Source organism: Scylla paramamosain, chromosome 44 (genome assembly GCF_035594125.1).
Source record: "Scylla paramamosain isolate STU-SP2022 chromosome 44, ASM3559412v1, whole genome shotgun sequence".
Classification (NCBI taxonomy): Eukaryota; Metazoa; Arthropoda; class Malacostraca; order Decapoda; family Portunidae; genus Scylla; species Scylla paramamosain.
Window position 1 is genome coordinate 9,742,384 of NC_087194.1, and position 12,198 is coordinate 9,754,581.

The 12,198-nt window shown below is 39.9% G+C and overlaps 1 protein-coding gene and 1 long non-coding RNA gene across 2 annotated transcripts in view; both read left to right on the forward strand.

Annotated features, from left to right (window-relative positions):
* LOC135094056 (uncharacterized) overlaps positions 1 to 6,433 on the forward strand; it is a 60,994-nt gene extending 54,561 nt beyond the window's left edge. The window contains exon 4 of the long non-coding RNA XR_010263568.1: positions 6,078 to 6,433. This is a non-coding gene — a long non-coding RNA (uncharacterized LOC135094056). The remainder of the gene's footprint in view (positions 1 to 6,077) is intronic.
* A 2,882-nt stretch (positions 6,434 to 9,315) lies between these two features.
* LOC135094106 (uncharacterized) overlaps positions 9,316 to 12,198 on the forward strand; it is a 28,555-nt gene continuing 25,672 nt past the window's right edge. The window contains exons 1-2 of the mRNA XM_063993904.1: positions 9,316 to 9,381; positions 10,996 to 11,075. Of these exons, the coding sequence (XP_063849974.1) occupies positions 9,316 to 9,381; positions 10,996 to 11,075 (146 nt within the window). The remainder of the gene's footprint in view (positions 9,382 to 10,995; positions 11,076 to 12,198) is intronic.

The window sequence follows — 12,198 nt, forward strand, 5'->3', positions numbered from 1 at the left end:
TGTGCCTCCGTGCTTGCACCTTGCCTAGTCAAACTCTTTCAGCTCTGTCTGTCAACATCTACCTTTCCTTCTTGCTGGAAGTTTGCCTACATTCAACCTGTTCCTAAAAAGGGTGACCGCTCTAATCCCTCAAACTACCGTCCTATTGCTTTAATTTCCTGCTTATCTAAAGTTTTTGAATCTATCCTCAACAGGAAGATTCTTAAACATCTATCACTTCACAACCTTCTATCTGATCGCCAGTATGGGTTCCGTCAAGGCCGCTGTACTGGTGATCTTCTGGCTTTCCTTACTGAGTCTTGGTCACCCTCTTTTAGAGACTTTGGTGAAACTTTTGCTGTTGCCTTGGACATATCAAAAGCCTTTGATAGAGTCTGGCACAAAGCTTTGATTTCCAAACTACCCTCCTACGGTTTCTATCCTTCTCTCTATAACTTCATCTCAAGTTTCCTTTCTGACCGTTCTATTGCTGCTGTGGTAGACGGTTACTGTTCTTCTCCTAAATCTATTAACAGTGGTGTTCCTCAGGGTTCTGTCCTGTCACCCACTCTCTTCTTATTATTCATTAATGATCTTCTAAACCAAACTTCTTGTCCTATCCACTCCTATGCTGATGATACCACCCTGCACTTTTCCACGTCTTTTCATAGACGTCCAACCCTTCAGGAGGTAAACATATCACGCAGGGAAGCCACAGAACGCCTGACTTCTGATCTTTCTAAAATTTCTGATTGGGGCAGAGCAAACTTGGTATTGTTCAACTGTTCTTCTCCTAAATCTATTAACAGTGGTGTTCCTCAGGGTTCTGTCCTGTCACCCACTCTCTTCTTATTATTCATTAATGATCTTCTAAACCAAACTTCTTGTCCTATCCACTCCTATGCTGATGATACCACCCTGAACTTTTCCACGTCTTTTCATAGACGTCCAACCCTTCAGGAGGTAAACATATCACGCAGGGAAGCCACAGAACGCCTGACTTCTGATCTTTCTAAAATTTCTGATTGGGGCAGAGCAAACTTGGTATTGTTCATTGCCTCAAAAACTCAATTCCTCCATCTATCAACTCGACACAATCTTCCAGACAATTATCCCCTTTTCTTCAATGACACTCAACTGTCCCCCTCTTCTACACTGAACATCCTCGGTCTGTCCTTTACTTATAATCTGAACTGGAAACTTCACATCTCATCTCTAGCTAAAACAGCTTCTATGAAGTTAGGTGTTCTGAGACGTCTCCGCCAGTTTTTCTCACCCCCCCAGCTGCTAACTCTGTACAAGGGCCTTATCTGTCCATGTATGGAGTATGTTTCACATGTCTGGGGGGGTTCCACTCATACTGCTGTTCTCTAGACAGGGTGGAATCAAAAGCTTTTCGTCTCATCAACTCCTCTCCTCTAACTGACTGTCTTCAGCCCCTCTCTCACCGCCGCAATGTTGCATATCTAGCTGTCTTCTACCGCTATTTTCATGCCAACTGCTCTTCTGATCTTGCTAACTGCATGCCTCCCCTCCTCCCACGGCCTCGCTGCACAAGACTTTCTTCTTTCTCTCACTCCTTTCACTTCTTTCACTTCTTCCTTCTCACTTCTTCCTTCTCACTTCTTTCTCTGGTAAACTCTGGAACTCCTTGCCTGCTTCTGTATTTCCACCTTCCTATGACTTGAATTCCTTCAAGAGGGAGGTTTCAAGACACTTATCCACCAATTTTTGACCACTGCTTTGACCCTTTTAAGGGACTGGCATTTCAGTGGGCATTTTTTTTTTATTAGATTTTTGTTGCCCTTGGCCAGTATTCTTCCTACATAAAAAAAAAAAAAAAAAAAGGAGGAGGAGGAGAAGCAGCTACAGCAGGAGGAGGGGGAGGAAGAAGCGGTAGTAAAGAGAGGATTGAAAGCAGAGGAGGAAGGACAGTAAGCCAAGAAAGGGTAGACAGACGAGAGAATGCAGACAATATTCTTTTAAATAAAGCCTTGAAACGGTTGAATGGTGTTTTCAAGTTTCTTTATATGAGCCTTTATTACGCACATCCTACAGGTATCTTTTTCGATGCCGTAGTATTGTATCGCGAATCACACGAATTACATGCTGTAAGTGCAGATAGCATTATGAATTCCTGATGGGAATACACTTTGTGCAGTAGAATCAATGACAGGTGAGGGAGGTAGAAGTGATCACAGGATTACCAAATTCCAGAGAAAAGTAGAAGTAATTACAGGCTTAACGAATTCCAGACAGGATTAAAATGACTTAACTGTAGGCGGGTGAGGACGTATCAGGTCAAAAAGGGCACCTTTTGTCAAAAATTAAGTTCCCACGAGATTTCAACTATATGTTGTATGTGCCTCATGTATAGGAAAAATAGATAGATAAATAAATAAATAAATATATATATATATATATATATATATATATATATATATATATATATATATATATATATATATATATATATATATATATATATATATATATATATATATATATATATATATATATATATATATATATATATATATATATATATATATATATATATATATATATATATATATATATATATATATATATATATATATATATATATATATATATATATATATATATATATATATATATATATATATATATATATATATATATATATATATATATATATGCAGAAAATTATCAACATGCTACAAGATGAGCTGTACACCATACTTACCACAGATAACGAAGAAAATGCTCACTACTGGCTTAAAAAAAAAACAAAAAAAAAACACGTGGAATTAAGTGAAGACCAACCAAGACAAATATACAACATGGTATACGCTAACTGATTGGAGGATCCCACCTACCTACACTTACTTGATCCATGAATTAGGATATAACCAAGTTAACCCTGAAAAGGAAAAGAAAAGATGAAAAAAGACCAAATAAGTAGTAAATATATAAACATAGTATGAACATACACACAAAATATACTCACCTATACTTACCTGAATCCACATACAGTCACCAGCGGTAGTCAATTCCCTATGAATAAAAAGAATCCCGAAAAAAAAAAAAAAAGGTAAATAAACACAGAAAAAATCATAGTACCGAATGACTGCATTATTGTCCAGGCAGCAACTCCATTCGTTAAACATAAATCATAAACACAATAAAAACCGGAACAGCAAGACGGTTAGCCCGTCACTTATTCATCTCCTACTATATTTTATTGTTTCTCCTACACTACACTTCTACTTTTAACTCTTCTTTCACCTCACCTATGCTATCCAATAAAAATAAATAAATAAATAATGATAAATAAATAAATAATAATAAATAATAATAATAATAAAATAATAATAATAAAATATAAATAAATAAAAATAAAAAAAAACGCCGACCAGATACAGATGAAGATGGTTCTAGGAAGATCCGAAACATCGTCATATGGACAAATACTCAGCAAACTTTCTGAACACCTCCGGAAGACTTTACGAAAAATAGAAAACATCCACAAGAAAATAAATAATGCAGAATGTGCAATAGCTTTTAATTTCGTCTGCCTCAAAGAAAACTTACTGCCTGGCTTCACAATGATATATATATATATATATATATATATATATATATATATATATATATATATATATATATATATATATATATATATATATATATATATATATATATATATATATATATATATATACACGAGGTGTGTCATTAAAGTTCCAGGACTGGTGTCCTAAAAGATGAATTTCAAACCCAAGCCACAAACCACCATATTTCCCCTTCAAAGTAATCCTTCTGGAGTATACAACTGCGCTCCCAACCCTCTACTAATCTTTTTCTTACGTGCTTTTAAAATCATGTCCTCTGTTGCAGGTCGTTTAACAATGAGCGCTGAACAGCGAACAAACTTGAAGTTTTTGGTGCAGTTGGGGAAAACGCCGTCAGAAGCACTGGGTATGCTGCAAAAAGTGTACGGGGATGAGACAATGTCACGCTCACGTGTTTTTGAGTGGTGCAAGAGGTTCAAAGAGGGCCGGGAGGACGTGGAAGATGACCCCAGGAGTGGAAGACCCTCAACGAGCAGGAATGAGGCCAATGTTGAGCGTGTCAAGCAGATGGTGCGTGACGATCGTCGGTTGACTGTTCGAAAGATCGCAGATGAGCTTGGCATGAACCACAACAGCGTGTGGAAGATTATCACTGAAGATCTGGGCATGCGGAAAGTCTGTGCGAAGATGGTGCCGAGACTCCTGAACGATGACCAGAAGGGACGACGCATGCAGGTGTGTCAGGACATCCTCGAGCGTCTGGAAACTGAACCAGACTTGCTCAGGAGAGTCATCACCGGCGATGAGTCCTGGGTACGAGTATTTGAGTACGACCCGGAGACCAAACGCCAGAGCCTTCAATGGAAGAGTCCGGCGTCGCCACGGCCGAAGAAAGCAAGGCAGTCCAGGTCCAGCTTCAAGGTCATGTTGATCGCTTTCTTCGATGTGAGGGGCATCGTCCACTGCGAGTTCTTGCCACAGGGCCAGACAGTCAACCAACATGTGTACAAAGAAGTACTGCGGCGTCTGCTTCGTGCAGTGCGCGAGAAGAGGCGGGAGTTGTGGCAGGGCAACTCGTGGCTGCTTCACCACGACAATGCGCCTGCTCACAATGCCCTGAGCATCAGAGAGTTCTTGGCCAAGAAGAACATCGCCGTGCTGGAGCAACCGCCCTACTCACCTGACCTCGCTCCGTGCGACTTCTTCCTCTTCCCCAAGCTCAAGGAGGTCATGAAGGGGACCCGTTTTGATGATGCGGACGACATCAAAAAGGCCGTGACGACGGAGCTGAGGAGCATCCCGCAAGAATCCTTCCAGCAGTGCATGCAAGCCTGGCAGAGAAGGATGGACAAGTGCATGCGGTGCCAGGGGGATTACTTCGAAGGAGATAACCTATAGTTTGTAGCCTGGATGTGAAATAAAACTTGTGTGGCACCAGTCCTGGAACTTTAATGACACACCTCGTGTATATATATATATATATATATATATATATATATATATATATATATATATATATATATATATATATATATATATGGGAGTTGCTGTTCGCCGACGACCTAGTCATCATTGCGGATACGGATGAAGAGTTACAGGAGAGATATTTGTTATGGAAAGGCAATCTGGAGAGAAAGGGAATGAAAGTGAGCACACAAAAGAGAGAGGTAATGGTAAGCAACAGAGAAGGTTATGAGGAAATAAATGTAACATCAGAGGATGGCATAAGATTGAAGCAGACAAGAGAGTTCAAATACCTAGGATCAGTAATTGCAGAAGAAGGAGGAACAGAAAAAGCAGTTAGACAAAGAGTAAAAGCTGGATGGGAAAAATGGAGGGAAGTGAGTGGAGTAACCTTAGATAAGAAAATACCATTGAAGCTGAGAATGAAAATATACTGAAGTGTGTTGAGATCAGTACTTCTGCAGGGTGCAAAGACATGGTCTTTAAGGAGGAAAGAGGAAGGCATTCCGGAGAGAACAGAGATGAGGATGATGAGATGGGTGGCTGGCATTTCACTGTTAGAAAGGAGACAAAGTGAAGATATAAGAAGAATGTGTGAAATATGTAATATCAAGGAGAAGGCAAGAGAAGCACGACTAAGATATTTTGGACACGTGATAAGGAGAGAAGAGGATGAACCAGTGATAAAGGCAATAATGGTGGAGGTTAGGGGGAGAAGGAGGGTTGAGAGACAGAGAATAAGATGGAGAGACGTAATAAGGAGTGATATGAACAAGCTGGGAGTGCAAGAAGATCATGCTATGAATAGAAACAGATGGAGAAGGATAACTCGAGTGGCTGACCCTGCAATACAGTGGCATTAAGGTCGTATGAAGAGGAAGATATATATGTATATATATATATATATATATATATATATATATATATATATATATATATATATATATATATATATATATATATATATATATATATATATATATAATATATATACCGTGTGTGTGTGTGTGTGTGTGTGTGTGTGAATAATTTAGATTTTTTTTTTATTTTAGCACAATTCCCTCCCGCATGTTCCAGGAGGTGGACTATGTGGGAGTGCCTTCCGTGGTAAGTGACCGAAGGCTTCGAGCCGTGGACTACAGCGTGGCGGTGGCCATGGAAAAACAACTGATTATGTACCGACGACCAACCTTCGAGGCGGACGTTTCGGGATTCATAAAGCCTTACACACTTTACGTAAGACATTACAGAATATGAACACTTAATATGGACAGGGAAAAAATGCATAACACAATCCTTATGCCAACATTTCTGCAGTAAATTTTATTCTCACACATGATGTCAGGATACAGAAGTGCAGGAGACGAGAAAGACACTTTTTCATTTAAAAGCTAAATATAGGAAGATAATACGGCGTCAATCAGTCTGTCAGCTCAAAATTATTCAAGTGACGTTTATAGCTCATAAACGGCTCACTTAGTTGTTCATCCTTCCTTGGGAAACATGGGTAAGTAAGCTGTGGAATTCCGAATGTTACAATGTTCATGTATCGTGTTATAAGCTCTAGCTAGAGATGAGATGTGATGTTTCCACTTTATAAGTAAAGAAGGTGAACAGTTGAGTGTCATTGAAGAAGGGATAGTTATCTGAAGGTTGTGTTGAGTGGATAGATGGAGGAATTGAATTTTTGAGGTACTGGAATTTACTAAGTTTGTTGTGTTCCAATCAGAAATTTTAGAAAAATCAAAAGTTAGGTGTTCTGTGGCTTCCCTGCGTGATGTGTTTACTTCCTGATAGGTTGGACGTCTACGAAAAGACGTGGAAGTGTGCAGGGTGGTATCATCAGCGCTGGAGTGGATATGACAGGAAGTTTGGTTTAGAATATCACTGATGGAAGAGAGTGGGTGACAGGACAGAACCCAGAGAAATACCACTGTTAATAAATTTAGGAGAAGAACAGTGACCGTCTTCCACAGCAGCAGTAGAGGTCAGAGAGGAAACTTGAAATGAAGTTACTGAGAGAAGGATAGAAGCTTTAGGAGAGTACTTTGGAAACTAGAGCCTTTTGCCAGACTCTGTCAGAAGCTTTTGATATGTTTAAGGCAACAACGAATGTTTCACCAAAACACCTAAAAGAGGATAACCAAGACTCACCAAGAAAAGCCAGAAGGTTGCAAGTAGAGCAGCTTCGACGAAACCCACACTGACGAACAGATAGAAAGCTGTGAAGTGATAGATGTTTAAGAATCTTTTTTTTTTTATGTCGGAGCAACAAAATCCCCCCCCCCCCCGAAAAAAAAAGGCCCACAGAGATGCCAGTCCCAGAAAAGGGTCTAAACTGGTAGACAAAATTTGAAGGATAAGTGTCTTGAAACCTCCCTCTTGAAGGAATTCAAGTCATAGGAAAGTGGAAACGCAGAAGCAGGGAGGGAGTTCCAGAGTTTACCAGAGAAAGGGATGAATGATTGAGAATACTGGTTAACTCTTGCATTAGAGAGGTGGACAGAATAAGAGTGAAAGAAAGAAAAAAATCTTGTGTAGCGAGGCCGCGAGAGGAAGGGAGGCATGTAGTTAGCAAGATCAGAAGAGCAGTCAGCATGAAAAACGCGGTAGAAGATAGCAAGAGATGCAACATTGCGGCGATGAGAGAGAGGCTGAAGACAGTCAGTTAGAGGAAAGGAGTTGATGTGACGAAAAGCTTTTGATTCCACCCTGTCTAGAAAAGCGGTATAAGTGGACCCCCCCCCCCCCGCCAAAACATGTGAAGCATACTCCATACATGGACGGATAAGGCCGATGTACAGAGTTAGCAGCTGAAGGGATGAAAAAACTGGGTGACACGTCTCAGAATGCCTAACTTCCTAGAAGCTGTTTTAGCTAGAGATGAGATGTGAAGTTTCTAGTTGAGATTATAAGTAAAGGACAGAACGAGGATGTTCAGTGTAGAAGAAGGGGGCAGTTAAGTGTCATTGAAGAAGAGGGAATAGTTGTCTGGAAGGTTGTGTCGAGTTGATAGATGGAGGAATTGAGTTTTTGAAGCATAGAACAATACCAATTTTGCTCTGCTACAATCAGAAATTTTAAAAAGATCAGAAGTCAGGCGTTCCGTGAAATGTTTACTTTCTGAAGGGGTGGACGTCTATGAAAAGACGTGGAAAGTGCAGGGTGGTATCATCAGCGTTGGAGTGGATAGGACAAGAAGTTTGGTTTAAAAGGTCATGGATGAATAATAATGATAAGAGAGTGGGTGACAGGACAGAACCCTGAGGAACACCTCAGTGACCGTCTACGACAACAACAATAGAGCGGTCAGAAAGGAAAACTGAGATGAAGTTACAGAGAGAAGGATAGAAGCCGTAGGAGGATAGTTTGGAAATAAAAGCTTTGTCCCAGACTCTATCAAAAGCTTTTGATATTTCCAAGGCAACAGCAAAAGTTTCACCAAAAAAATCTCTAAAAGAAGATGTCCATGACTTAATAAAGAAAGCCAGAAGACCACCAGGAGAGCGGGCTTGACGTTACCCATAATGGCGATCAGATAGAATGCTGTGAAGTGATAGATATTTAAAAATCTTTCTGTTAAGGATAGATTAAAAAACTTTAGATAGGCAGGAAATTAAAGCAATAGGACGGTAGTTTGAGGGATTAGAACGGTCACCCTTTTTAGGAACAGGCTGAATGTAGGCAAACTTCCAGCAAGAAGGGGAGGTAGATGCTAACAGACAGAGCTCAAAGAGTTTGACTAGGCAAGGTGTAAGCACGGAGGCACAGTTTCTGAGAACAATAGAAGGGACCCCATCAGGTCCATAAGCCTTCCGAGGGTTTGGGCCGGCGAGGGCATGGAAAACATCATTGCGAAGAATTTTAATAGGTAGCAAGAAGTAGTCAGAGGGTAGAGGAGAGGGAGGAACAAGCCCAGAATCGTCTAAGGTAGAGTTTTTAGGAAAGCTTTGACCGGAGAGTTCAGTTTTAGAGATAGATGTGATAACAGTGGTGCCATCTGCTTGAAATAAAGTTGGGAAAGAAGAAGAAGCAAAGTTATTAGAGATATTATGGGCTAGATGCCAGAAGTCACGAGAGGAGTGAGATCTTGAAAGATTTTGACACTCTGTTAATGAAGGAATTTTTGGCTGGTTGGAGAACAGATTGGCATGGTTCCGGGCAGAAATATTAAGTGTATGAGATTCTGGTGATGGAAGGCTTAAGTACCTTTTGTGGGCCACCTCTCTATCATGTATAGCACAAGAACAAGCTGTGTTAAACCAAGGTTTGGGAGGTTTAGGTCGAGAAAAACGAGTGAAGAATGTACGCCTCCATGCCAGACACTGTCACCTCTGTTATGGGGCTCGGCACACAAAGACGGGTCTCTGACATGGAATCAGTAGTCATTGCAAGGAAAATCAGCAAAATACCTCCTCAGGTCCCCCCTAACTAGCAGAGGCAAAACGCCAGAGGCACCTTCGCTTAGGGGAATCCTGCGGAGGGATTAGAGGGATAGGACAAGATACAGATATGTGATAGTGGTCGGAGGAGCCCAACGGAGAAGAGAGGGTGACAGCATGAGCAGAAGGATTAGAGATCAGGAAAAGGTCAAGAATGTTGGGCGTATCTCCAAGACAGTTAAGAATACGAGTAGGGTGTTGCACCAGTTGCTCTAGGTCGTGGAGGATAGCAAAGCTGAAGGCTAGTTTACCAGGATGGTCAGTGAAAAGAGAGGAAAGCCAAAGCTGGTGGCGAACATTGAAATCTCGAAGAAAGGAGATCTCTGCAAAAGGGAAGATAGTCAGAATGTGGTCCACTTTGGAAGTTAAGTAGTCAAAGAATTTCTTATAGCCAGAGGAGTTAGGTGAGAGGTATACAGCACAGATAAATTTAGTATGAGAGTGACTCTTTAGTCGTAGCCAGATGGTGAAAAACTCGGAAGATTCAAAAACTTTGCAGACGTAGGAAATTAAAACAATGGGATGGTAGTTTAAGGGATTAGAGCGTTCACCCTTCTAGGGAACAGGCTGAATGTAGGGAAACTTCTTGCAAGAAGGAAAAATATATGTTGATAGACAGTTGGAAGAGTCTGACTAGGCAAGGTGAAAACATAAGAGCACAGTTTCTGAGAACAATAGAAAAGACCCCATCATGTACATAAGTCTTCCTAGGGTTAAGGCCAGCGAAGGCATGGAAAACATCATTGCGAAGGATCATAATGGGTACTAGGATGTAGTCGGAGAGTAAAAGAGAGAAAGGAACAAGCCCTAAATCATCCAAGATTGAATTTTTAACAAACTCAACTTTAGAGGTAGATGAAATGGAAATGGTGCCATCAATAGAAAATAAAGGAGGCAAAAATGAAGAAGTAAGTTTATTGAAGAAGTTTTTGGCTAGGTGCCAGAAATTGTGAGGCGAGTTAGATCTTGAAAGATTTTATCACATTCTATTAATGAAGGAGTTTTTTGCTAGTTGAAAAAAAAAATGACTTGATTCCGGTGAGAAATCTAAACTGTATGAGATTCAAATGATGGAAGGCTCAAGTACCTTTTCTTGGGGGGCCACTTCTCTATTATGTACAGCACGACGAAACAAAGGTTAAACAAAGGTTTGGAAGGTTTAAGGAAAGAGAAAGAGTGAACCTCCAAGACTCCATGCTAGACACTGTCACCTTTGCTATGTGCTCAGCACATACATGCGGGTCTCTGACACGGATGCAGCTGTTATTACACGGGAAACCAGTGTGTGTGTATATATATATATATATATATATATATATATATATATATATATATATATATATATATATATATATATATATATATATATATATATATATATATATATATATATATATATATATATATATATATATATATATATATATATATATATATATATATATATATATATATATATATATATATATATATATATATATATATATATATATATATATATATATATATATATATATATATATATATATACACACACATTATTATTATTACAGGTTTGGGTATTACTCCTGGCAAGTTTATTGGTGGTGTTTGTAGTCACAGCTTTCATCCATCGGTCCCAGAACACACTTCTGTGAGTAACAGCAAGACAGAGTTATGTTAAGTGTTGATGCAAACAGTATTCTTAATTTTGTAATATATTTTCCATTACTATATATTTCCATATCAATAATTGTTAGTTTCTTTTATGGAATCGGTTCATAAAATGCAAATCAATAAGCAACACAATACACTAGGAGATAATTACTCGTAGTGAGGTCTAAAGCACTGTTCAAGGGGTGCTGTGAACTTATCATTAAACCCAGCTGTGACCTCACTGAACGTTTCCTTTTGTGTCTCACAACACCGGGGGGCAGTCACAGCCTGCCCTCTAAAGACAACTCTCTTCCTCCACACAAAACTACAAGCACCTAATAACACACACACCCTTTACTCAAAAATTTTAAAATCATCATGGCGACTCCTACACCAGCCTCAGAGTCCCCATCTGGGGAGGGGACCATAAATGTCCCCAGGTCGGACTGCCTCTCTGTCGACGACCCTAAGTGTCTTGACACCCCCCTCAAATTTTTCTTCATTAACTTCTGCAACATTCGCGGTCTAAGATCTAATTTTCAATCTGTAGAACACCACCTCTCCTCTTCTAAACCTCATCTTCTTTTCCTCACTGAAACTTAGGTGTCTGAGGCAACTGACAGTAGCCCCTTTTCTGCTCCCTCCTACTTTCTCTATCCTCATTTTCGATCCAAAGCTGAATGCTGCGTTTATGTGCGCAATGACTTAACCTGCTCTCGTGCCCACGCTCTTGAATCTTCCGAGTTTTCCACCATCTGGCTACGACTACAGAGTCACTCTCATACTAAATTTATCTGTGCTGTATACCACTCACTTAACTCCTCTGACTATAAGAAATTATTTGACTACTTAACTTCCAAAGTGGAGCACATTCTGACCCTTTTGCAGAAATCTCCATTCTTGGAGACTTCAATGTTCACCCTCTCCCTTCACTGACCATCCTGGTGAACTAGCCTACAACTTTGCTATCCTCCATGACCTAGAGCAATTGGTGCAACACCCTAATCGTATTCCTGACCGTCTTGGAGATACGCCCAACATTCTTGACCTTTTCCTGACCTCTAATCCTTCTGCTTATGCTGTCACCCTTTCTTCTCCGTTGGGCTCCTCTGATCGCAATC